The sequence below is a fragment of the Lasioglossum baleicum genome, chromosome 1 (genome assembly GCF_051020765.1).
Source record: "Lasioglossum baleicum chromosome 1, iyLasBale1, whole genome shotgun sequence".
NCBI lineage: Eukaryota > Metazoa > Arthropoda > Insecta > Hymenoptera > Halictidae > Lasioglossum > Lasioglossum baleicum.
This window is the reverse complement of record NC_134929.1, coordinates 13,187,833-13,215,370: the sequence shown is the minus strand read 5'-3', so window position 1 is coordinate 13,215,370 and position 27,538 is coordinate 13,187,833. Positions and strand designations below refer to the sequence as shown.

Genomic DNA, 27,538 nt, shown 5'->3' with positions numbered 1-27,538 from the left:
AGGTTCCAGGTCTCGGCACAAACGCTCCCGCTGATTCTCATCTGCGGGAGCGCGGTGGATGCTCGTCGTCGCTTTTACGACGTTTCCTCGCGGGCCGACCCGGGGCTCAGATAACATACAAAAGTTAGTAACCAAGATTTACGGCTCGCGGCTTGTTTTCGTCGAGTTCTCTCCGAGCTCTCTGTTTGAGCATCAAACATGTCTTCGCGCTAAGCTGATCGAGGATGCTGCGACGCAGACGGAATATCTGATTGGACGTCGATGTAGACGGATTTGAAACTTGACTAATCGGTCTTGACACTCGGAGGATTGCACTGGACACCACTCGTTCCGTGGTCTCTTCTGCATCTGCTTATAATTTCATTTCGGCGGAGGATGATTTTCATTGTTGGCTATAAACCATACAACTCGAGCACTTTCTCTACCTTCTTACGTTCATTATTAGGGTTGGAAACTAGGGATAGGGGTAGGATCTGCTTTGCTTTGGGGAGGAAAGGGGATGACTCAATCTCGCAACTAGATTAATTAATTTACGCCAGTTTGAAAGGCACATTTAATGGAGCATCAATCTACAATAGTGTGAGAAATCATCTCTTGAACGAGAGGGCGATCTAAACTGTAAAAATATTGCGACGAAGTAATGAGTAAGAAGGCTGTATAAATAGTATAAATTGAACTGAGAGCACTCAGGTGTTGAAAATATGAGAATGGAGTCAGTTATAGCGCCTACTTCAAAAGGATAAGTAGGCGAAAAGATGCAATGCGCCACAGGTTGGCCACTCCTGCTATAAACGATTCTTGTCAGTGGTCCCGGAAACGTGAACGATAGATATTTCAGCGTTATCGTTTTTAATAGTTGCTGTATATATCTTTTCAATAGATTTTTCATGACTGGTTCTAGAAGTGATTGCTTCTTCGCAAGTTGTTCCAGATCAATTATTACCGATTTTGCTCGAGGTGATGAAAAAATAAGGTAATTATTTACAAGTGTTCCCTATGCTCTTTTCAAGCTGCATCCGATCTTGAAACACGTCGCAGACAAACGGTCACGGTTATCCCCAGAATTCCTCGTTTCAAGAGAAACTCTCATTCTTCAAAGCGCCGGGACACCTCCTCCGCAGATAGTTAGCAGCAACAACAAACACACACACACAGAGAGAGGAGGACAGCTTGAGTCCGCAGTATATTTAGTCACAGCATGAAAACAATTTTCTACCCGGAGTTTATCTCAGTTCCTGATCGCATTGGCGGTTTTGGAGCGGCGCCAAACCCTCCACACGCGTCACTTGTCTCTCGGGAACAGGCGAACATTGTTGAACGCAGAGACTCGGGAATGGCAAGCCCGATTTCTAAAACCATCCTTCTGGTTTAAGCATTCTTGTTACAAACCTGTACACGGCAATGGTCGTAGTAGAACCGGGTCGCAGATATAAGTCGTGTATAGAGACCTTCGTTGCGATTAATCTAAAATGCAGCTTGTCATCAACTCTGCCATGTTTGACAACTCCCGGACCTCGAGATCGTATCGAGGCGATCTCGGGCGAAAACGATGTCCCACACCCCTAGAAAAATTAACTGGAGATCACGAATTCGATCGGATTTAACAAGCTTGTTAAAACGATTGATCGGCTTAGTGGCGTGAATGTATCATAACAGTATAACAAGAATCTCTCGGACCGTCCCGCTGATCGTGTTCTAGTTTATATGCTACCTGTTCGTCCTGAAACGCGCGGGCAGGACCGTAGACCGCATCTCACAGCGATACGATACCGAACAGACAGACAAAAAGCGAGCTAATAAAAACGTGGTAAAAACAGATATTTTAAGACGTATATTTTTATAAGCACGCTGCAACATTTACCGACGGATTCAACGACCTACTATATTATGACCTTGAGCCTATAAATAACGCTAAAAAAACGTTTTTCCAACTTTTCCGGCCAAATGCCCGACTGTGCGTCATCTGGGTGAAAGATGAAAATTGCTCTTGAACACACAATAGAATAATGGATTAAGTAGTGCCAACAAGAGAAGAGTGCAAAAGAGTGTGATGCAACGTAAAACTCGGGTGTAATGCGGGATCCAGTAACATGAAATACTTTCCTCTCTTTTTTATTTCACACTGACAGATCACACAGTTGAACAATGGATCAGAGTTTTCGCCAAGTGAAAAGAGTGCAATGCTACCAGAAAAAAGCTACGTTTTCGAACGGACTTTCCTTATCGAGTCGTTTCGTGTTACATACTTGAGAAGCGGACTTTTAAGCAGTTTGCGTAGACTCGAGCGCGATATCGCGCGTTCGCGTCGACATTTTTCGCGAAGTCACCTTGCTCGTAAAAATAACACTGGTTATATGTACATATATAGCCTGGCTCGTTATTAAGTCGATTGAAAAAAGAGGCGCGCACGTGGCGGCACGAAATCCCACGTAACTCCGGCGCATTGTTGTTGCCTCGTTAGTCATGCTTCTCGGGAAAATTGATCGGCGGATCGTTCGTTTGCACGCGATCGAGCACGCACCGAGCACAATTTCGTTTTCTTACGAAAGCGGTTGACGATTGTCTTTCCACGTGCCGTTTCCGACGTGATTTCCCACTGGAAATATGTCACGAACTCGCTGGGTTTCCAGGGTCCCTCCCTAACATCGCATTTGCATCTCCTTTCAATCTTTGTTCATACAATAGTCGTTTATATTAAGTTATTAATATTGGCCACAGAGTTTTTTCCTTAGAATAATAATATAGGAGACAGCGCGCGTCGCTTAGAAACGTACGAACTATCAGACAACCTGTTATAAATGAGCTTGTGCATGCTTAAACAAAAGCAGCTTTTACGAATAACTTAGCTTGACTATTCATTTATTTAACTAAGATCATTCGAAAAATGTAATTGAAGTCGAAGACGACTATTTACCAGTATTGATTAGAAAAACGACACGTATTGTCTTGGTTACGTAACACTTTACCTTTGCCATTATTTGCTAGGAATCCTGCTCTTTTGCTCGCGATTGGTCACGTTACGAGATATTCAGAATAGAGCTGCGACGCTGAAGCGAAAAACTTGTATGCCAGATGACATAAAAGATATGCTATTTTAAGACAGCTATGTGATGATAGGAAATGATGTATTCTCAGAGCCATTATTTTTTAATGAGCGGGATAATGCATTTTTCGTTACAACAAGAAGATGGACGCATTCGAGCTCGAATCACGAGACGGTACGATCTATTGGGTTGGCAAATAAGTTCGTTCGGTTTTTTAGGCTGGAATAAATCACAAAAACCGAACGCGAACTTATTTGCCAACGCAATAAATGCGACGGATTCGTGTCGTAGCTGGTCGTCGGTATGTTTGCAACAGTTTAGGATCTCGGTAGCGAGAAGATGGGCTCGATACGGGCCTGGGGTCACGCGACAATGCACCGAGAGCGTGATGCGCTTTTTGATCACGCGGTCGCGGTGTGCACACGCCTCGCCGACACGCACGGACGATTAATTTTTCGTCGCGATCAACGCGCGTAATCCATCGCATCCGTCTCTCGTAGTTCTTCTCTTCTCTTTTTCCCCCTTCGGTCTCGATCATTCGCGTGGTTGCATAATTAATCGGGAGAATAGGTAATTCAACAGACTGCGGAGAGACTTAGTAATTAACGGTCTTCTTATTGCACTCCGTGGCCCGCCCGTTCCCGCCAGCTCTCTTACATGAGCATCGACGTTCCGCGGTTCGATTTCTACGTTGCATTAATATTCCTATCTAATCCGGCGGACGTGTGTCTTCGGCTTATCAACAAGAGTATCGACCGGGACAAGAGGGCTGCCGGACCGAAGCGAGGATGGAACGATTGCACATGAAAGGATGATTTTTTTCGTTCTCCATGATAATGCCCGTGTCTCTTCTTGTCGATTTACCTCGTTCCTTAAAAAAGTCGCTACTTCTTACTTCTCACCTATTTTTGTTCGGAGCGATACACATCATGAAAAAATAAGAAATATGCGGGAACAATGGGAAAAATCATGGGACATACGGTAGAGTAAATGTACCTATTGCTGCGAGTGTACGCTTGACTTCGGTATTTTTTCCCACTGAGATTAAAATACGTAAAATAAATATATTTTATCCTGAATAAAGTACAATTCAATGAAAATGTATTCTTGTTGGCGAGGCAAACAGAATTGTCAATCATTCTAATATTTTTACAATCTTAAGATTTGAAGAAACATTCTTTATAAAGACCATTTTTCTCCTATCTCGATCATCAAACTGTTGTTCACATGATTGTAAATTCTTTATATTGCTTTAAATTGCATAGGGGAAAGTTTTATTATTATTTAGGTACCTATTCAATATTATAAAAATACAAAAAAAAACTTCTGCGACACAAAAGTCACTAGGAATCACTGCGGACATGTGTGTGTACCAAATAGTCCTGAAAATTACAGTAAAACAAGAATTCATTGAACAGTTCCAAAATAATTGAAAGAAAATGTGAACAGTAGAATTGATGGATTTTACAGATCCAATCCGTGCACCGAAGGATTCGAACTCAAGCATCAAAAGTGTGCTCAAATTGGAGGGATCGATCGTTCGATTTCGAGACTCATTGATCTGTTCACGAATGGCCGAAAAACTTTCTACATACATATGTCTCTTAATCCGTTCGAATTTCCTTTCGCTTTTGGAAGAGAGAGGTTTCTACGAGAGCAGAGTAAAAGCGGGGAGTAGCGGGTGGGAGTGATACATAAAGCAAATTTGGTACGATAATGTGCTAAGAATAGCGATGTTTATCGAGCCCGCGCACGTCATTTGCTGATGCGGTTACCTTTGATCGAGTCAGATAAATCATCTGTCGCCGATAAGTCGCGTGGATCCTTGTGGATCCCTTGCAGACTCTTAAATAATTCATTTTGATTTAAATCATTCTGGTTATACCTTTCGCAATCAAAATTCGCTATGTCCTTCTTGGCGCGTTCCTTGGACTTCTACGCTCATCCTTCAACCTATTGCCATATTATTAACTAGTTACGTAATAATAAAAACTAGTTAATTACTAACTAGTTACCTAATAATGTTACAACGTAATAGCTCCATGTAATAATAATGAACAGTTCATGATCATACATTTAATTCTACTCTAATTACATAGAAGAATGAGTGCCTACATGAAATTTTGCTAGCCCATTGATGGTCGGAAGGAATGATTCAAAACCACATGACTGTCAGAAAATGATCGAGAAGCTAGTTGACACGTTTCGGTCACCGGTGCTACACGTGGCGCGGTGTCCGATGCCAAATAGGACGGAGAAGTTTGAATTGCAACAACTTTCCGTGCTACCTGAATGTCTCCTGAATGGAACTGATCTCATTTTCAGCGCGTTTCCACTGGAATCTCGCGGCAGGAAGTCGAATCGGCAAACGGTCCGGCCGGTGGCATGCGTCAGGCATGCGTTTACGCAACCCAGGGTCAACACTCGCCGGTGCATGTCGTTTAGATAAACAGTGATAACTGTGCTGACCGGCTGGAATTCGCTGTCCGCTGATCTATCCATCTCTCGTCTTGCGCCATCAAATTTGAAACACCCTTTACAGTAAAGTCGCGTTTACTGTCCAACAGCCTGTGTTCTGCACGGACAGTGATCGCATACCGACATAATTTTTTTATGACTGCGGTTATCACGCCGAGAGTTCAAAAGAAAGCCGAACGTAGAGAAGGACAGCATGACAGTGGAGTGGGTAGGCACTGGACAGTGATCGCGTACCCGATCGCGGACAGTAAACGCGACTTTACTGTATGTACCGGAGTCGCCAGGTGAGGGGAGGGAACACGGATTGAGAAGAAGAAGTTACCCTTATTATCCTAGAAGCGTGGGGAATAGCGTTGCAGAAAGGGGAGGAGAGGGGACACAAGTCTTAATCTGATGACTCTGCCCTTTACGCCAAATCTAAAAGACATATTTGAAAGTATCCGTGTATCATGCCAAAATACCTATATCGATCGACGACGGTTCGAACGAATGGTCCATAGACTTTACTTTCAGTCCCGTCGTGTTTATAAATTAATTTACAAGGAGGCATAGTTTGGATAACAACGGGATTCAAGGGAAAGCGTGTTTAGAGGGTTGGACTAGAGAGAGGACCACGCTCGCGTATCGTTCTAGACGGTATATCTGTTTGTTTTCCGCACGTGATACGTGTAATACGGGTACTAACGCGCCTCGTCTCTACAGTATATCGTGTTACACGGGGTAATTGAAGAACGATACGCGTATATATGTAGTACAAGATGTGCACGCGTGGGCATTGTCATTATCGCAGCTACACAGTACATTAGAGTGTTTCGTGCCGATATAATATATCACATTACTACTGTAAACGTTCAGGGGTGTGGCTCCGTTGGTCACCACAGGATACCTCGATATATACGTGCTCGTGTGTATGGATCATTTACAATTCACCGGCCGCCGCTCCGCGCCGTGCACCAATTTCAAGTTACATCCCTCGGTTTGCGCGCGGTCGGAGATTATATCTTCTTACGCTATTTACTGAACATATTCGTTTGTCGTGTACGTACGTACCGGTGAATCAAATGTTCTCACTTTATTCCGCTGCGGGTGTGAATTCAATGAATTGTTAGTGTCGTAAAGCAAACGGACCAATTTTTCGTTGCCGGGTCCACCGAACTGGTAGTAGATCCACAAAAGATTCCTCAAACGATACTTCAATTAACACGATGAATTTAGAATTTATAAATTACGATTTCTGGTATCTGGAGAATTGGCGAATTTGATCTCGAATCAAGAAATATTGTACAATATTGATCGAATACTTCATTGACTAAATCTCCTTCTGGCGATTGCTAAATTCAAGATGATAAAACTTTAAAGACGACATGCAAAGCACATCTTTATCATACATGTCGCAAGCTGTCAAATGGCGACTTTCCAAAACGAAAAGAAAAGAAACGTACAAATCTCGTCACGAGAAGCAAATAATGTTTTCAGCAAAATCATGTAGTTGCACGCGGTTCTCCCAAACGAGCCCCTTGCTCCCCGCGGCCCACTTATCTTCCTCGTACTCTTCTAAACATATTGCGTCAATATTAAATCATATTTCTGGTTCCCTCGTTGCCGAGTATCTTATCTTTGTCACTAAATGCGTTCGCGTCCGATTTGTCGTGCTGCTGAAGTGAATGATATTATTACGGTGTCTTTTCGCTCGCTACACTTTTATTACTAATTACATCGCACAGTGTTTGCCCAATCAAGACGTACTAGCAGGCTAGCGTCGTCACCTCACCGTTGCCTCTTCATCTATTACGCCCAAGGTGGCAGGTGTAAATTGCAGAAATCCCGCGATTTCTCCTGCGCCGCTCGTCAGTTTAATTAGTACTTCGTGGCAGCATGAATATTAATACGCTCACGTTAGCGACTTTTCGTCGCCGGCGCTAATCGACGACTTTTCGCCGCGAAATCATTTGTCTCGTTCGAGTCAAGGTCCTCGCAAGTAAGAACAGCGACAAACACTAATTTATAGACGCATGCTGTCCTTCCTGCAGCAACATAATCTCAGCAATATTAAACTTCTTCTTCTTCACTGAAGCGAGAGTAATTGCTGACTTATAGAAACGATTTCTCCACGCTGAAGGTACAATCGCCGCGGAAAGTATGTTGATACGTCTCAAAAATGCATATTTTCTATTTTAAATCAATAATTTAGGAATTAATCGAAAATATATATTATGTAATATACAAGTACAAACTATGACATCAAGTTTATAATATGTAATGACAGAAAAATTAAATAACTTTTTTATCGATTGCGGAAAGTATGTTGACAGCATTGAAAATTCGTAATTGAGTGTATTATTAACAATAAAACGACATAATTAATATGAAGTTTGACACCCTTTGTTTCTTATGGCCTCTTCAAGTCTTCTAGGCATACTTTCAAACAATTTATTTATAACATTTTCGTCAATACTATTCCAATTATTCAGTTGTGCTTGTTTAAAAAATGATTTATTATTCCGAAATTTCTCACTTACACTTTGATCTAAGTGATCCCGCAGGTGATCAATTAAATTCAAATCGGGACTTTGAGGGGGTCATGGTAACCATTGAATATCATTTTCACTGAAATATTTCGTCGCTAGTTTGCGTTTATGTTTGAAGTCGTTATCTTGCTGGAAGATGTAATCACTATGGATGTTCATTTTTATTATTGAATCTTGTAAATTCTGTAGCAAAATATTTGTATACCCTGCTCCTGTTAATGTCCCGTCTATAAAATGTAAATTGCCAACACTATTTGCAGAAAAACTTAAAGCATTCACATTGCTTTCTCCACATACATATTTTGTTTAAAAACAAATCACCAGATTTCTGAAAGAAGGATATATTTAGCGACGAGTCAAAATTTGAACTTCGATGTCGTAATAGAAGAAAATGTATTTACGAAAATGTTATAAATAAATTGTTTGAAAGTATGCCTAGAAGACTTGAAGAATTGCGAATTTTCAATGCTGTCAACATACTTTTTGCAATCGATAAAAAAGTTATTTAATTTTTTCTGTCAGTATTATGAACTTTATGTCATCTTTGTTGCTACACATACTAGTTTGTACTATATTAAATAATATACATAATATATATTTTCGATTAATTCCTAAATTATTTATTTAAAATAGGAAATATGCATTTTTGAGACGTGTCAACATACTTTCCGCGGCGAGTGTACGTATACTTAAACTAGGGTAACAACAGTCCTTCGATGATTGAGATAGAAGAACAATGGTCTTATTTTTACATTTTATGAAGTATGTTTTTTCAAATCGGGAAATTATAAAAATATGAGAATGATTGACAATTTTGTTTGCCTCGCCAACAAGAATACATTCTCATTGCATTGTACGAATTTATTCAGGGAAAAATATTTATTTTTACGTATTTTAATCTCATTGGGAAAAAACTTCTTTTGTACTCGAACACATAATTCTTCCATAGAATGCTTACACGCGTTACTATTTCATGATAAATCAGGAATAATATTAAAATAAAGTACGATTGAAGCAAGATACCGCAGTAAGAAAAGTTCAGAGATTCTAGAAAAAGTCTGAGTTCCTTGAACCATGCATTGGAGGGTTAACTTGAAGTATCCCTCTGTGTCAATATACATATGTAGTTCGTCGTCTAGGCGGCTTGTTTCCGACATTTTCAGTGCCCGATTCAAGAAATACGATCATCGTCGGCAAACATGGGCGCGACATTTAGAAAACCTTGTCCCTCCGTTTGACAACAGTAAACGATAGTAAACCGAAGCACTTGTTGCGCGCGCAGTGTTGATACAATTTTTCCACTGGTTCGGTATCAGAAGAACGACGTAGGAGAATAGTGAACAGAGTCTCGAAAAGTGTGCCAGCGAGGATGTCTTCGGAAGCGACAGAAATTCTTGGTTAATTAACATCAATCGGACGGCCGAGTCGTCGGGTCTTATTAGAAATTCGGAGTTTTTATTGCTCCGATGCGAGCATGCTCGTAGCACGTGACACGGGAATGCTCTCTTCTCTCGCGTCGAACGCGTGAATTGGATTCTCCAACAGTCGCTCGAATCGGAATCGTCGTAAAAATCACCGAATGGCTCGTTTCTTGCACTAGGTTTCGTTGCTCTATAAAATCGGTGGAAATTGGTTCGCAAATTTGCATACACTGGGAAAGTGTTTGCTTAATTTTTGTCTCCTTTGGTGGCTCGAAGATCTTGTGTCGTTGAAAGTAAGTTTGTTCAAGAGACAGGATGAGCCGGCAAATATTCCAGACACTGACGAAAGCAATTGCCGGCCGTCAGCACGCGTTCACGAGATCTACGGCTCGAAAGGAAGACCCTGAAGCCTAAAATTCCCCGGGTAAACATCGTTAATGCCTCCGATCCAGCGTCTATATAAATCACGCGATCCTCGAATCAAATGTGGCGAGAACTTACTGGACGAGTCGGCGACGAGACTCGTGAGGCGATCGTTTCACTTTCAACCGCTTGTTCAACTCCTGGCGAACATTGCAAACGCAATTTTTACTGATAGCAGTAGGGCATCGTTACGTTGAGCATGCGGGAATTTTTTACGACAATAGAACTCGGTCAGATAAATCAAGATCATCTATATCACATTCTTTATTTCGTAATTATCGACGCCATACTTCTGTGTGAAATTATTTTATGTGTATTATATTCAAATTCAAATCTTGGTGGATTTGCTCCTGCAATTTTTAGAACACATTAAACGCTAGTGAGTTTGACTTTACCACTTGAGACGTTAGCCTTCGGAGTAACTGTACAGTCGCAAGAAATATATATAGACAACTTCTCTTTCTTCTATCGAACTATTAATAGACAGCGGATGTTTATGCATTCATGCCTCTCATAACCTACGATTATCATAAAATATGAAAATTAATCGAGAGTGACGCTATAAATATCATTGAAGAAACAATTCTCGTGACGCGGAAAGTAAGATTACACCTGATCTCCTTTCTCACAAGCAGAAATAATCAGCACAAACAAAAATTCACCTATGTTTTTCGAAAGACTATATCAAATGTTTAATTTCTTCCTTTTATATTGTCTGTTGCAAAAATATGAAACATCAGTACCACTAAATCGGAGGAACGTATGTTAACACTAAACCTACCGAGCCTTAAAAGTAACTGGTACAAACACACACATGTTCCCTTATAAAAATAATAAGATTGATTCTATTTAGACTTTATGCGGCCCCTATTGTAATACGTGCTCTATTAAAGATATCTATACATTTCATATCATATCATTTTTATGATATTATTTCAAAAATTGTAAAATAAAAAATCTGTGTGGAACCGGTCATCTTAATAGGTTCAGTGTTAATTTTGTGGATTATACGTATGTACAGTGGATAACGAAAGTATTCGAACGCCCTTTAAAACAGAACAACTTTTTTATGATTGTACCAAACGACCTGATTTTTTATAATCAATTAGAAGTATTGGTTTATGAAATGCTGTGCAAAAAAGATTTTCCACAAATTATAATTTACAAGATTACATGCAAAAATACAAAAGGCATTTTTTTAAACTTTTTTATTTGGGCCCTTAATGAAAATTTAAAATATATGTTTTGTAGATCTATGTTAGTTATACACACGCTGAAAATTTCATCGAAATCGGTTGACGCAGGAAAAGACGACACGCATCGGAAGATGTACGATTCTGTTGATTTTAAGCAGAAACTGATCAAAAGACGTTTAAAACTACGATTTTCACCGTTATTAACCGCTTGTAGCTCGTGTGTATGTTAATCGATTTCAACGAAATTTTCAGCATGTGTATACCTAACATACATCTACAAAACATATTGTGTTTTAAATTTTCATTATGGTCCCAAATAAAAAAGTTTTAAAAAGTGTAACCTTGTAAATTATAATTTTTGGAAAATCTTTTTTCCATATCATTTCGTAAACCAATGCTTCTAATTAATTATAAAAAATCAGGTCATTGGTACAATTATAAAAAAGTTATTTTGCTTTAAAAGGCGTACGAATACTTTCGTTATCCACTCTGTATGTATACAAAAATAATATGTACATGGAATGTGTATTTTGTACATTTGCAACGAGCACCACACCTTCCGGTGCATGCGACGTCCTTTCCGAAGACGTCCTCGCGTCGCATCGATCAAATCCGCGCGACTTTCACCGATATCCGTAATTAAATTGCATCGGCACAGGGACGCAAAAGAGGGAGGGGACTCGTCGAAAGTTCCGCGACTCGGCTCTGGTGAATGACACCATGCATCAAGTGGGGAAGACGTCTTTATTGTTGCACGCGGGTCGTTACAGGCTAGCGCTCGTGGACTCGCCTACGGACTACGGAGCTCCGCAGGTCTCGGTTACGTAATCGCAACAGGTGTGTCCCCGGCCCCACGTGTTGCCGCCGCGTTTCTCGAGGCCTGAACGCGGAATCGTTCCGCGTCGTGAGACGACTGCGTTATTTTTCCCGGGATCGGCCGCGTTGCGAAATTTCATCGGGCATTGTTGGTCTGTCTCGCACCGCACGCCGCGCGCCTCGTCTACCCGCGTATTAATAACGCGACAATCTCGTCGCGTTTTATGGTCCAGCGGTTCTCAAACCACCAGACACAGGATTCCTCGATGTCGGACTTTTTCAACTCCTTCATTCAGCGTCGCGTCGACCAATTAGGCCTGGGTTATTAACGATGCGAGAGCCGGAGATTATGGTACATTGTAGAATTTGATGCGTTTCGGGTAATGTGGTAAACACTGTTTCGATTTCTTTGGCCTTGGAACACTTTAAATAGAAGTTCGTTCATTTTATATCGAAATATGTGTACAGTAAACCGCGATAGCAAAGGACGATAACTTTTTTAATATCAGATCATATGACTTGGTTTTTTTTTTTGGAAGTTACAACAATTATTTTACTACATGACATGAAAAAGAAATTTTGGAAAAATCGCAATTGGTCGGAAGTACAAAGAAAATAATAAAAGTTGTTGTGCACATCGAAAAGTAGCCAACTAAATATTTCTTTCAATTGTGATGATTAGACAGCGGATTTATAGTGCATTTATCACAAAAATGAGTAAGTGTAATTTAAAACAGAAAAAGCATTTGAAGAATTTACACATTTTTATATAATTTTCAATCTAATAAACATGTTAAGAAAGAAGGCAATTTGCAATTCAAGTAGGCAAATTTTTATTTTGCATAAAGACCCGCTGACTAGTGATGATAGAAAAATGATTTTGTACGTGACTTGAACGATATTAGTGAACGAATACGCTGCAAAGAATATACGTTTTATAACAAGATTGTTCTACACATACAGTGTAGAAACATGTACATTATTTTAGATCTAGCAATTCCGCCTTGTTTACTGCAAATTATGACAGTTTATCCATGCGTATACTTTCACAAAGAAATTAAATCGTACTGTAATTGAATGGAATTCCATTCCACGAATTGTTCGAATAAATGAGACCCATAAGACCAATCAATAAAATTCCACTAGAGCTGGTATCTTTGTGAAAACTCGTACAAAAAGCTAAGAATGATCATCTACATATATCAGGAACCACATAAGTTTATCATTTTATGGTAATACAGTAGCACGAAATTAATGCAAAACAACAAAAACCCCAAAGCAATCTAACGCGTCCACAGCATTAGCACATAATCGGCACAACCAAAGAAACAAAAAATCAGGGAATTCCTACATCGTCGCATTTACAACCGATTGCACAATATTTCCACATCGTTTCGCTTCCAGAAACGTCCGTTCCCCGGGCGATCGCTCGATCATGATTTACAGTAGCGCGCGGACTTCCTCGACATTGTTTCCTCGCGAAGGTTTCTTTCCGCGATTCCGCGTGCACAGAGGTGTTCTCGCTTGACGCAAATAGAGCCGCGTAAATAAATTAGATCACAGTATGTAGCCGGCTCTACAGATCGCCTGGTTTTATTCTTAGTTTTTCCCGCGGATGACTATAGTCTGACGCAACGCTTCCTGGACATCTTCGATACCCGATCGAGGAGATAATGCTTAGAACACGCGACGGATTCTTTCGCGAGCTTGACTCAGTTTTCACGCGGGAACAAGGTCGCGATTAGATCGCGATAAACGCAATCGATAGGCGGGGATCGAACGTTGTGGAACGTAGACGTCGATCCTCCGACTCACAGTGGTCTGGGCGGTCGATCTAGAAATTCATTTGGTAAAAAATGACTTATCTCATATCGGTATTTAATGCATCTACATTACTTTCGAAATGTTTAGCAACGCTGAAAATGTCGATATTAATGAAATTTAATAAAAATTATAATTAAAGCAAGCATTTAAAAATGAACATTTTGTGAATATGATTATTATCGATCGAAAAAATTACTAATTTTCTTTTATGAACCCTGCCGAACCTATTAATATTTCTACTAAATTTTTTTTGAAAGGCATACCTTAAATTTAGAATTACAGTCCGTCATTTATTAAATAAGTTATTTAATTTACATACCTTTCTTTGTATAATGCCGCAAGGATCATTTCCACTTTCGTCTTTGTTCAGGAATTATTGTTGTTTAAAGTGTCCCAGATAATTCGGTGGATATTGATGTTTATCGAATGTAAATTGCTTTCTAAATTTATTAAAACTTGTACAAGCATTTATTATGGATTATTGTTTATTTCAAAACTGATCATGATTTTTCAGGCAATTCCGTAAATGAGGTAAAGAATGTTTTAAACAAAAGTTAATCAACATTTCGCGGTCTACAAATCTCAATACAAAAAATTAAAAGAAATGTTTATTCTATATACAAAATCAAGGTCACCTTTAATTTTTAAAGATCAATATATATTTTTGACTTTATAATATTGTAGCTGATGTCAAAACGAATCCAACGACGTACATTATTATACCCTTAAACTTCCAAATAGTGCTAAAATCATAATGAACTGCTAGATTGGCCCCCCGGACCACTGAACGACGCGACGGTATGTTGTTGCAGGAAAATCTCGATCGATAGAAAGAGCCGTCAGTCGTGAGCGGTTGACGAGCGTTCTATCGTTTTAGGGGTATCAGTTATTATTAGCCTCGCGCAGATGGCACACACGATGACTCAGGCGAGTAAGTGCCGCCTGATGATAAGTGCGCTCAGCCAGGAAGATAGCGTCGAAACGGCACTTCTAAGTCAAGCAGCTTTGTATCTCCGCGATAGCTCTTCAGAAATGGGAAAAATGCGGAAAGATAATTTGCTAAAAATACGTGAACTGTGCGTGTCTAGAGTGGGATGAAGTTAACACGCGAATAAAAACCGGCCACCATTGACACAGTAATCAAGCTCTCACCGTGGGTGAGTACATAAGCTTTAGATAGGCTGAACCGCGTTTTGAGTAGGCTCCCATCTGACCGAGTTACATATGTACGTATCTTGATCCTCTCTTTTAAGCAAAACTATTCTCTTTTAAGTTTCTTCAATCAGAAAATTATCACCAATACTTCGTTAAGGCGGTGGACTTGATTCCAGGATTGCAAGGCTGCGGGATTCGCGTTCTCATTTCTCGGTAATACAAAAATTGGGGTTTTCAGTAGTCAGAAACGCTAGATAAAAGTTCGATCTAAGCCGCTATCGCTCTCAAAAGGGCTCGGCAGCATGTAGCTATGAGAATAGCTATCGAGAAATAAGAACGCGAATCCCGCTTCTTGCAATCCTGGAAAAAGGAGTCTACTCCCTTAAGCTTCCACAGTCGAGATCGAATATGTACTGATGACGCTTAAGGGTACAGATATGTATGTGTATATGGAGCGGTACAGAATCGCGACAAAATCAAACCAATGTAATTAAATGTGACTGTATACATTTAGTAGAGCGGTGACGAGAGAATAGCGGTGCACATAGTACTAATTGTAAGTGAGGAAAAGGTTGCTTCTGCAAATTCAATTGAAGGAAGGACAGGGGATATGTGCAAGAGAGACATTAGTACCGGCACGTAGAAAGTTTCAATTGTCCCGCGCGAAGATCGGGTCGAGGTCCTCTTTTTCTGAATCTGGACAGTAGTAGAGCGCGGACGCTTAAGGGTAAAAAATTTTAAAAAGTGGAAAAAGTACGCGAATGTCGTGCGCATCTCTATTAGGTGAATTGATGAATTATCGTGGTTTATGCAAGTGGATAAAAAAAAGGTGTGAATTTCAGGTGAACGGGAGGGAGGCGGTGCTGACCGGTGGCGGCGGCGGCCATGCGCCCCGGCCCGCCAGTACAGCCGAGCCGCCGCAGGCCTCCCCGTCGCCAGGAACTCGATCAGGAACGCAACCGACGGCACCGGCAAGATCATCAACAGCAACCGGTGCACCCGCGGCCTTACGGCAGCAGCTCGCGAGCCCTGCTGGTGTTGCTGCTGCTGGCCAGCAGCCCTCTGGTCCTGGGCCTGGCCGCGTCGCCAGAGTCACCCGGGGCCGAGAGGCAGCCGGCCAACCAGACAAAAGTAAAGAACCTCACCATTGGATACCTCACGGCGATCAAGGGCGGCCTCAAGGACCGCCAGGGTCTCGGCATCTCCGGCGCCTTCTCCATGGCCCTTGACGAGGTGAGTTTTTCAGCGTGAACCTACTACTGTTCCTGGCTGTAGGGAAGCTAATTCATGTGCGAGAATCCGAAAATATCAGGTCGGGTCGGATCAGAGCGGGTCGTGAATTTTTTTCAGGATCTTGGACAGGTTCTTAAAAATTTCGAGATTCTTGAATATAACGGGATTCCCGAGAAAAATTGTCAAGAGTCCCGATACATTCGAGAAACCCTTAAATTTTCATCCCGACCATCGAGTTCTCGCACATCTCTATTTATTAGTAAGCTGCGGATCTTCTGTGCAAAATAAAAACTTTGCAAGTCAATTTCAGGGAACGGAAGTTCAATTAAACTTTATTCCTTCTTTTGATAATTTTCATACACGGTGAATAATGCAATAACATCATTCGCAGTTTCGTATCTCGCCTAAGTAGAAGACTGGTTCCGATCAAAATACATACTTATTATGTTATCCCAAAACTTTATTTCGTTTTTGAACCAATGAGTACAATGTAATTTGCAATATGTCCTCTCGCGACTGAATAAGTAGCCAGTTAGTAAATGATAGAACCTTGATAAAAGGATGATCGCGTTGTTTCTATGTAATCTTGTTGTCTAACAACACATGGTAAGAGAAGAACTTTCTGAGCAACCTAATAATAGAAATCATTACTCTTGAAATAAGAAGGTTTTCAACCCTGAAGTGATGCGCTCAACGTGCTCATAACAAGGTACATACTTTCAATACTTAGCAACAAACATCCAAGAAAAAAGCTATGGAAGAATTTAGTAGAGTAGAATCTAGTAGAGTATACTAAGCATGAATTATGGTCTTCGTACATTATTCTATGCTTTCGAAACAATAACTCCTTCGAAGGTCATTTGAAGGTCAACATATAATACATGGTTGAATTCGTCTTGTTATTAGTTATAATATTACAATAATCAAAATACGTCGTTCCATTAAAAAAAAAAACGACGACGACCTGGAAATGTCGGAAAATATGACCTAACGAAAAAAAACTTCTCCATCACAATAATTGGCTGAACCAAACATTTTCTTCCTGAAACATTTTCTCGTATTATGTACTAACAACAACGGAGATATTTTCGGTGGGATTTTTAGGTGCCTCACCCTGTACAAAAGGCAAACATACATTTTCTATACTCTCTCATTTTATCGAGTCACGAGCTGGTTAAATTCTCTCCCACCTGTTGCTGAGCGGTCGGTACACCGCACCGGTGTCCACTGTTTGAACGTCCACCAGGTTCCCGGGGGAACGTAAATAAGCGAGTATCACCGATAAGCGAACCGAACGAACAGATAGAGAGCGAGAGGAGAGAAGAGAGGAGATGAGAGGTAGAGCTGCGGGGTAGAAGACGACACGGATGTAGCAAATATTCGGGAACGCGGCAGGGTATACGGCCGCGCGTCGCGTCGCGTCGGCTAAAAGAGCAACAGAAGAGAGAGAGAGAGAGAGAGAGGGAGGAGAGAGGAAATCGGTTTCGGAGAGGAGCACTGGCCTCAGAGAGAGGGTCCCGGGGTCCTAATTGCGGTAGCCGGTCCCCGGTTCCCACGGCGTATCCCCGGCTTACCGAAAAGTAACGCCGGTAATATCGCGGGACCCCTGTCTCGGGTTTTTTCCTCCGGGCGGTCACCGGCGCGGCGTTCCACGCTCTGGAAGGCTCGATAATTCATTCGAGGATCGGGCCTAACGCGGCCGCGGGGACCGTGAGATCGTTTTCGCTGTGGCGCGGCACCGAGAGCGGATCGGACCGGTGCGGAGCGGTCCGAAGCTTGGCGCGGCGTGGCGAGGCCTCTCTTCGGCCCGAATAACAGGAAGAAAAAGAGAAAGGTGCGCGCCGCTGCAGCGGGAGCTGCAACGTGCAGAGTGACCCGGCATCTCCCCGGAGATGCCGATTCGTGCGAGGGTTTAAAAATACAAGACCGGCATTATTCGCCGGTCCGCCCACGCGTCCGCCGACGAAACTGCGCTCTCGCAACCGTGAGAAGAATTCGCTCGCGATCGAGAAACCTTCCCCTCCCTCTCGAGCCCCCCCAAGCTCGCACCGACAGCCCTCCAACCTCGTCGTCCTTCTCTTTTCTTTTCTCCACTGCCTCTTCTCTTCTTCTTCATCCTCCTCCTCCACACCCTCCCCTCTTCAGTTTCTTCTCCCTTTTTCTCCCAAACCTGACTCCGCACTCTTTTGCAACCTGCAACCGTAAGCTCGTACAAGGAAAGGGCCTGCCGCGCCGTCTCCGGGCCCGAGAAACCTCTGGGAATCGTCGAAATAACCGGGCCCGATCGTATCGCGCCCCGCGTATCCGGTTCTACTTGGAAATAACAAGTTACGTCAAAGATGGATTGCGGTTACGCCGATAATTATTCGGGGTTGCCGGTATCTGTGCCGGCCGATCGCGTCCCGGACCGGCCGAATCCTCCCCCGGGACCTTTCCACCTTCTTTTTGCGACCCTTTCGCTAAATCGATCTGGTTCTTCTTCGGTCCACGAGAGGAGGTCTCGCTCTAAACACCTACAGGGTGTAGCGACCTTTCCTCGCAAGCACCGCGTGAACCTGTCCGTGCACAAGAGGGTGAACTTGTGAACGCGTTCAATGACGCTCGGTTATTCGATAATAGAGCACAGTCCCCGTTCACACTCGACACGCTTCAAATAATTGAAGGACTTTTGAACCATTATTTCTCATAAAGGTACATTATTTCTTAGAAGAGGTTGTTCGAAATCTTCATCGCTTCATCTGATTCGATGTTATAGTCTCCACGGGATTAGAGTTTGTTCTTCGAGATCTCTCTTTCCACCCTCTACAACAGGCATGTCAAACTCGTTTACCACCTAGGCTCTCATTAACACTAAAACTACCGAGCACTGAAAGCGATTAAAATGTTTTAGCTGATAAAAATGACAAGGCTCTACATTTAGATTTCGTGCAATTTTTATTGCCATATCCGCTTGGATAAAGAAATTTATCGAATCATTTTCCATGAAAGCGGCGTCATAATTTCAATAATTATAAAATTAAAAATGTAAGGCCGGTCATTTGACCGGCAGTGGTAGGTTTAGTGTTAAGTATTATAAATTAATTCAGAGGCCGCAATAAAAAAGAAACACATTCTTTTTATTAGCATTGCAGTTATAATAATAGCTAATAAAATTACAAACTACATATGAGGTACAAAAGTATTTTATTTTTGTTTTCAAGTAGCTTGGCATCGCGTTTCTCAGTAACCAAATTTATGGAATTTGGTTGAATTTGTTGAGCTGTAATTCTGTTTGAAATTGATTGTACATGCCGGTATGTTAATCTTGACCTTTCCGCAGTTTTATTATTTTTAACATTGAAAGAGGTTCGCACATATACGTGCTACCGAACATAACGTGTGCAATTGCGGAAATGAAATGTGGAATTCCAACATCTATATATTTTTGTTTCAATACGGAATCACACTGGATTTCGATTAATTCCAATTATAAATTGTGATCAAGAGTTTCAACGTTCTTGGTCGGGCAGACTACTTGTCGATGAGCCGCGTGTTTGACATGCCTGCTCTACAGACTAAGGATATTTCTGGATTTTCTATCGAACTATAGTAAATCCTCTATAGTTTCAAAAAGGTGGTACACGATAAAATAATTTCAATTGTATTTAGTGGTTTAATTGACGATAAAAGTGTCGGGTGCAAGGAAGGACAGCGTATGGGACAGAAAGAGACGCGGAGAGTCGCAGACGCTTCGACCGCGCGCGGTCTCTCTTTACGTGCGCTGTCCTTCTCTACGTTCGGCTCGGTCTTTGAAGCTCAAAAAAATAGTGTCCGTCTACGATCTTTGCAAAAGAACCTCCCCGAGGCTTTTGCGATTACATATAAAGGATTTACTGTATACCCTACTATGTATCAAGGTTCCCAGACATCTGATCACTGTAAGACTCGTCCACAGGAATAGATTACCGCCTAACAACCCGTTTGAGACGCGCGACCCGATGTTTCAGCGAGTCGGAAAGTGCAGGAAACGAGCTTTACGCCCGTTTATTTATGTACTTTGATACGCCACGCAAGAGCAAGCATCGCGATCGCAATGTTGGCTTCCCCGTACCGTCTTTCTCTTTCTCTCTCCCTCTTTCTCTTTCCTTTTCGCGTTTTCACATCCGCGATAAAGCTCGGTTCACGTGCACACATGCCCGCAAGCGATTCGCGTGAATCGCTACGCAGAACCGTATTTTTACATCGAACGGAAACCGAACCGTCTGCGGCTATTTTCGTGCGTTCCCGTCACGCGGGCGGCACTTTTTATTTCGTATGTAAGTATCTGTTCTCCGAGTGGCCGACTTATCCCGAGGAAATAATGCGGCCTGTATTTTTAGCGCACCGCGCCGGTGAAAGTTTTTCCATGATCGGGAACCCGAGGGACTCGAGCCGCGTCTAATGTATTCGGCACACAGTGGGAAAAATGCCCAATCAAGCTGGGCAAGCGTCTCGTGGAAGAACTTCTAGCATCTTTTCATTTCATATTTGAAATTTTATTGTTATCCCTTCGCACTCCTTTGTCGAGTGTGACTCGACATTAGAGAATGGAAAATGTAAATAAAACGGTTTTTTATATGTATTTGGTTCTTCCTTTATTTGTTTAATTGTCTTATTGTTTAGTTACAAACAAATATAAGTTCCACAAATATAAATTACAACAAAGTTTGAAAGCTATATTTATATAATGTAATTAGTAAAAAATTGTCCAAAATAAAAGTAGCAGTCAGAGAACTGTCCTTTGAAGTAAATTTCAAATAAAACACTTAAAATAGTAGGGAATTGTTGGCAACAATATTGAACAATAATTCGTGGATAGATTAAGGTATGGATTAGGGATGAAAATTTTTTTGTTATCTACAACTTAATTATTTTCCTAGAAAATAATTGAACGTAAATTTAGTTTAGTAATTGCTATCAGAACATTCTGAATCATCAGCACTCGACTTGTTGTGAATGTCACTAGCGTTAGACTCAACAGGATACGTCAACAAGGAAAGTGCCCCGGGTAGTAGCTTCGAAGTGGGTTTTTTCGTTTTTCGCCGTTAACTACTTATAATAGGATCTGATGTAACAAGCAGCATATATGAAATACATCTTCCGTCGTAGATTTTCATAAAAATTTTCTGCTGTTCTCTTCTCGGAACAACTGCTTCCGAGAGATTGCATACGTGTCTGAAATTTGATCATTTTTCAGTCAGGTGCCAGTCGTTGCAGCTAATTTTCCTGTAGCATAATAGAATAGTTCATGTAGATGACAAACAAAAAAAAATTAACGCTTGAGCTTGCTGGAGTCAAACTATAAGCTTAATTTAATTACTAGATGTGGGAAAAAAGAACGCTTATGAGAAAGGTTCATTCAATTTACATTCTGCCTGTAATTTTTATTCGAAACAAAAAAGTGAATATTGTTTTTCATTTTTCGTACCTTTCATTATGCTATACATTTCACAAATAATCACTTCACTTGAAAAGCTCGTGATACTGAGAATTTTCGTATTTTCCGCAAGTCGCATGTTTCCACTAGTGAACTGTACCCTCAAAATCACGATTGGAATGACTTTTGTCCAGCTAAATTGGGCATTTTCCTAGTGGTGCGAGAGACACAGGCCGCGTCTAATATGTATGCAGCACTCGAGACTTTTCGAGAGCCGAGAGATTCTTGTACATGCTTCCAGTTACGCGGTTCTTCAATATTTGAATAGCGTCGTCACCTCGAGGTAATTCGGGGAATCACTGTCTACCGAACAGCTCCGCCGCGAGCAATTAGATATAATGTTACCGGAGACATTTGTTGCATCACTCGCAAATACGCACGGCGCACAGTGTTCATTTACTAAAAAATCAACTTTCTCATATCGACTTTTTAAAAATTGTAGTCAGAAAATTCACTTAAATATGGACAATTTCCTAAGCACCATTTTTCACTGTGAAAATGACTTGTCTTCTTATCGATACCCTGGAGAACCTATTGAATAATATTGGTCTATTTTTTTTTTAATAGTACATTTCTCATACTTAATTATGCTATTGTCAAAAATTAATATTCAACTGATTAAGGAGAATCTCATGAACGTTTTATATAATTGTCAAACAATATCATTTAAGTTCCAAGGAGACCCAACTTCTTTCGAAGTGGAACGTTTTCAACATACTTCAGCCTGTATAATCAGGTCAATATCACGTCCATCGTGATTTACCAACAGATAAACTATCCGCAAAGTTCATACTAATAAATGTATGTAAATTGCAAGTATTAAAAATGATTAGAAATACTTCGTGTCTAACTTTTGAACGAAAGCCAAGCTGTGTGGCGGCTAGAGGCACAAAGTAACTTAGAACATTGACCCTTACAGCACATTTCGAGATCGTTGAACTCGGTGAGGTACCCTAATCCATATAAATGACCGCCTCCTATTTTACTTTCGTCGAGTAAATAAGAACCTAATCTTTTTGTCTGATTGGACTTCATTGCGAATAAAGATCTACAGATAGTCTCACTAGTCTCCTAAATTGAAAACATGTGTTGAATTCCGTTAATTAGTATTTTATTCGTAAGATACAATGGAAGTTAATCGAATGGACGTTGACAATATATTCCACGTTAGCTGAATATGCAGTATTCTAATTGTAAGATAGTCGAACGAAATGAGTATGTATGTACTTCGGAAAACGGAGAATCTGCCTTGTGAGGGAAAACCATTTTAATTTGAACGGTGACAAGATTTAGGAATTGTAAGGGCTAGAATATGATGCGGCAAGGACAGAGGTCGAGGATGAGACAGAGTTTGAAGACGAGTCAAGGTTGAAATGATGAGTTTGTATAGCATTTTGGGTGAAAAACAGATAGTCGGGTATCTATGTATGTATATTGAAATGACGTTTAAAAAAATGGTGCTTATCTTCCTATACGATCCAGTTTCTTCAGGGAAATATTGTAGAATATTTTAGCATTTAGAATTTATCTATGTATATTGAAATGACGTTTGAAAAAATGGTGCATATCTTTGTATACGATCCAGTTTCTTCAGGGAAATATTTTAAAATATTTTAAAATAATCCTCGTTCGCGAAGGATTAACTAATTCTTCGGAGACTACGAAATTGCTCGTGTATCTGGCCTCGATCAAATAATGTGATTATTAATGCAACACGAATACATATCTTCCGACGGTCTAGTTTTCTAAAGGTAACTATTTCTCAGTATTTTTCAAACTCTTCGTTCGCGAAGGATTAATTAATTGTCCGTCCATAAAACCGCGAACGAAACAGGAATTGCGGCGAAGGAGAATGCCGAACGCGGCTCGAATGAATCACACGTCATTGTAAGTTCCATCGAGCGCACGATATTACTTTTAACGCTGATATTCGGAGCATCCCCGCAGAATCCTCTAATTGCCTCGAACATTAACACAGCATTCCTCTCGTTCCTGCGCGGGTTCGCTTTCCCGCGACGCTCGCGGACCTCTGCTGCCCAGAAACAAATTAGCTTTCGCATTCCGAAGTATTCGACGGGGAACAGTTCCATTAATTTCCATCGGGTTTTTTTTTTTCTTCAAACCATGGGCTCGCGCACGCGGTATCACTCGCATGCCGGCTTGTCTAAGCGCATAGGACACGCGTGGATCGGGGCTCTAATGCGTACCTGTCCGCTCCATTCAATACCGCAGGTGCACCTTACCCGGCTCATTGCCGGACATATTTGCGACCGACGAGAAAGAAAAATTCACCGATGGAATTCGCTATGACGCACTCCCCCGACGTAAACTAGTTCCGAGGCGATATTCGCTAGTTGGACAAAGTGACAACTTTGATCTCCGGCAATTAGCCGCAATCCTTTGCTGCGATCCGAATTGGTAAAGGTCCCTCGGAACAAGAATTTAGAGGGAGCAAACTTTCTGGACTCTGTGGTTCGTTATGCTAATTCCCATTTTCGTAGGACTTTTCATAAAAATGCAAATAACAGAGACGTTCCTAGATTTCTTCAATCTGTGAAAGTCCCTCTGGACAAGAATTTAGAGGGAGCAAACTTTCTGGACTCTGTGGTTCTTTATATAATACTAATTTCTTTTTCCTAATTTTAACTTTATACTTTATACTAAGTTCTTTATACGAATTAAAGAAAATAACAGAGATTTTCAAGAGAGTTCCTAGATTTCTTCAATCGGTGAAAGTCCTAAGAACAAAAATTTGGAGGGAGCAAACTTTCTGGACTCTGTGGTTCTGTATGCTAATTCCCATTTTCGTACGACTCTCCATGAGCATGTTGGAGTCCGGAGTTGGGCAAAAATTTAATCCAACGATTGACGACTAAATTTCTACTTCAATCGTTAATCGCAATTAACAATTAATCTTCTAGTTTAGTCGTTAATTGCGATTAACGATTATTAATCGTCAATCGGATAATTGATTAATGATTAACTGCTGAAATTTCGAAATGAAATATGGAATCAAAACTGTATGAATACTGAAAAAAATGTAAACTGAATTTAGGTGTATTGTCATTTGATCTATATACATATAATACAAACTCTGTTTACGTGCTTTTACGTTTTTTTCGAGGATTTCTTTTTTTAATCAACGATTGACGATTAACTTCATCAATCGATTGAATCAAACGTCGATTTTTCGATAATTTCCTTTTTTAATCGTACACATTAATCAATCAATCATGATTAAAATTTTAATCGATTAATGCCCAACTCTGTTGGAGTCAAAGTATAAGCTTAATCTGATTACTAAATGTCAGAGAAAAGAACGCTTATAAGAAGGTTTCATTCAATTTACATTCTGCCTGTAATTTTTATTCGAAACTAAATAGTACATACATATTGGTTCTCAATTTGCATATCTCTTGTTATGCTATACACTTCACAAATAATAACTTCACTTGAACACTTCCTTATATGTACTGACGATTTGCAGTCAACGTTCCGTGCAACACTGACTTAATTCTTGGCAAAACACAAGTATATTCCTTAAAGTAGTGTACTTGGGTATTTTTATTAATAAACTGTACCCTCAAAATCACGATTGGAGTATCTGAGAAAAATGACTTTTGTCCAGCTAGATTGGGCATTTTTCCTACTGTACGACAATTGTTGTAATCGGTGGACAATTTCCATGATTAGTCGAGTCCAAGACCGTGGACTACCTTCGAGGACCGATTTCTCGTTGAAACGCAGACGACCAGTGTGGTTCTGATCGTCCCTGAAGGTTGGCGTTCGGTAGCGCACAGCCTTCCACGACCGGACGCCCTTCAATTACTCGAAAATAAGCTGATCGGTGAAACCTTGCTAGTGGCAACAGCGCAAGTAGCTGTTCTGTAACATTCTCTCTCTCTCTTTCCCGGGGCAGCTCTCCGGAGAAATCAGCTTGTTTTTCGTATGCATGTATTTTTCAGACGGGATTGAATGAACGAACGCGCGCTTCGAGTTTCCAGGTTTCGTCGGGTCGCAACAATGTCGGGTGTCTTCGTAGCAATTGAACATGCAAAATGCAACAGTCCGGCGAAACGTGTTTGCATCGGCGAACAGCCATTTACATACATAACTATTTCGGATACGTTGCGACCGTGTCGAGAATTCGCACGGTGCGTTCTCGAACGCGTCGATTTTCTGGGTCAAAGGATCGTACCCGAACGCTCCCGGTGGTTGTGCCATTGATACGTATTTCGGCTCGTAAAGAACTCGAACCGCAATTACCATTCGCTCGTTTAGGTTTCTTTTTCCTCGAGTCGCGCGCTCGCGAAACGCCCGGTAACACGGTTTACGCCGTCATTAAGCGCTCCTGCCGCGGCACGACGACGTTGCAACAATGTAATAAAAATCGCCGGTAATGGCTCCCCGGCTGGATCTATTCGCGGATCCTGCAATTTTATGACGGAAACAGGTACTTAGACATTCCGCGGAAAAAAGGAATATTCACGACGCGGGATGGCTAGGTGCGTGGACCGTCGTAAAAACGAACGGTGATGACGATGACGACGCTACGCCGCGTCTGAAGTATTTATAGCAAACAGGTGGACGAAACTGTTTTATCAGGTTCAGCCGCGCGAAATGGGTTTGCCGATCGTACAAAGTAATTGTTCGACGACGCTACGGAAACGAGAAGAAAGGAAAAAGATATTTTAATTAGTCGGCCGTCGAGGTCTTAGTTACTCTTCGTTGAGAATGTTCTCGTCAAGTTGCAATTTTGCGATAGAGAATTATTCGTTTTTCTCCCATGCAGTAGGTCGTGATTTAGTTACGTGTATATTAGTAACAATCTGTTTAATGTATCACTGTTACAAACATGTGCTGGAAATTCTCGAGCAGGATTTTGCTGAAGCACACGTGCAGCAGCTACGTGCGACATTTAACACCGCGTCTAAGCAGCATGTTCCTGAATGTACATACTTCGAATTCAATTCTATTCTCTATTTTATTTTAACACATTTTCAGGTCGGAAGCTTATTAGTAAACTGCAGATTTTATGCATTTACCGCAGAAATTAATAGATTCAATGCAAAACTGAAAAGACATTAGCAGAATTTCATGATACTGTTAATTTATTTTCGACATTTTAAGATGATTTTTAACCTTCGGTTTCTCACAATTGACGTGGACAGTATTTTATTTTGAACATACACTCCTTCATAACTGTTCTATATCAAAAAGAAGTTCGAAAATCTTCGAAAAAATAATTCTGAAGTGATTGATGGCGCAACCAGGAAAGGAACTGGTGACGGTGCGATCGCGACGATTAGAAGAAGCTCGGTGGAATCGTAACACCACGCCGCGGCGCATGAAACCATTCATTTGATCCGAAAGATGCGGCCAAGTAGAGCAACTTCCTCGGCTGCGGCAGACGTGTGTTATTATTCGCATTCCGCGGCGAGCGAATTCGGTGGTCGAGGAGGAAGGCAGGTGCAGGATCAGGAATGCGAGCCATCCAACGGGAAGCGCAATGATTTTTTATAGCGTTCCACCGAAACCGTCTTAACGGTTCCCCCGGTCCTGCACAGTGATCGAGACGATCTTGCTAGTTGTCCAATTTACGTTTCTTCATCTATGAAATACTTGGAGAGAACAGAAAAATGAACAGAGAAATGCATATGTTAAAAAGTAGAACAGATCTGGGGAAACACAGACAAATGGCTACCCCATACATGTCTCTCTACATTTACTACGTGCAGTAATAGCAAATAATTTCAAGCACTTTTTAAACCTTTTCAATTTGAAGTATTTGTCCAGAGCTAATTGTGGACACCGGTGAGATCACCAGAAACATTTCATGTTCGAATCTTGATTTTTCTGATGTGGTAATAGCCTGATAGCTCCGTTGCGTAAGACCGCCCCCTCTACCCCGTTTAATTGATTACATCGCGTGTGTAATTCATTCCGGGAACAATGCGTGGGGCAT

At 41.2% G+C, this 27,538-nt stretch overlaps 1 protein-coding gene across 5 annotated transcripts in view; it reads left to right on the top strand.

The window, feature by feature from the left end:
• The window catches only part of LOC143214037 (receptor-type guanylate cyclase Gyc76C), a 118,254-nt gene that overhangs the window by 40,657 nt on the left and 50,059 nt on the right, over positions 1-27,538 (top strand). For all 5 annotated transcript variants that reach the window (XM_076434587.1, XM_076434568.1, XM_076434578.1 and 2 more), the window contains one exon: positions 15,728-16,118. In XM_076434587.1, the coding sequence (XP_076290702.1) occupies positions 15,771-16,118 (348 nt within the window). In that variant the 5' untranslated portion in view covers positions 15,728-15,770. The remainder of the gene's footprint in view (positions 1-15,727; positions 16,119-27,538) is intronic.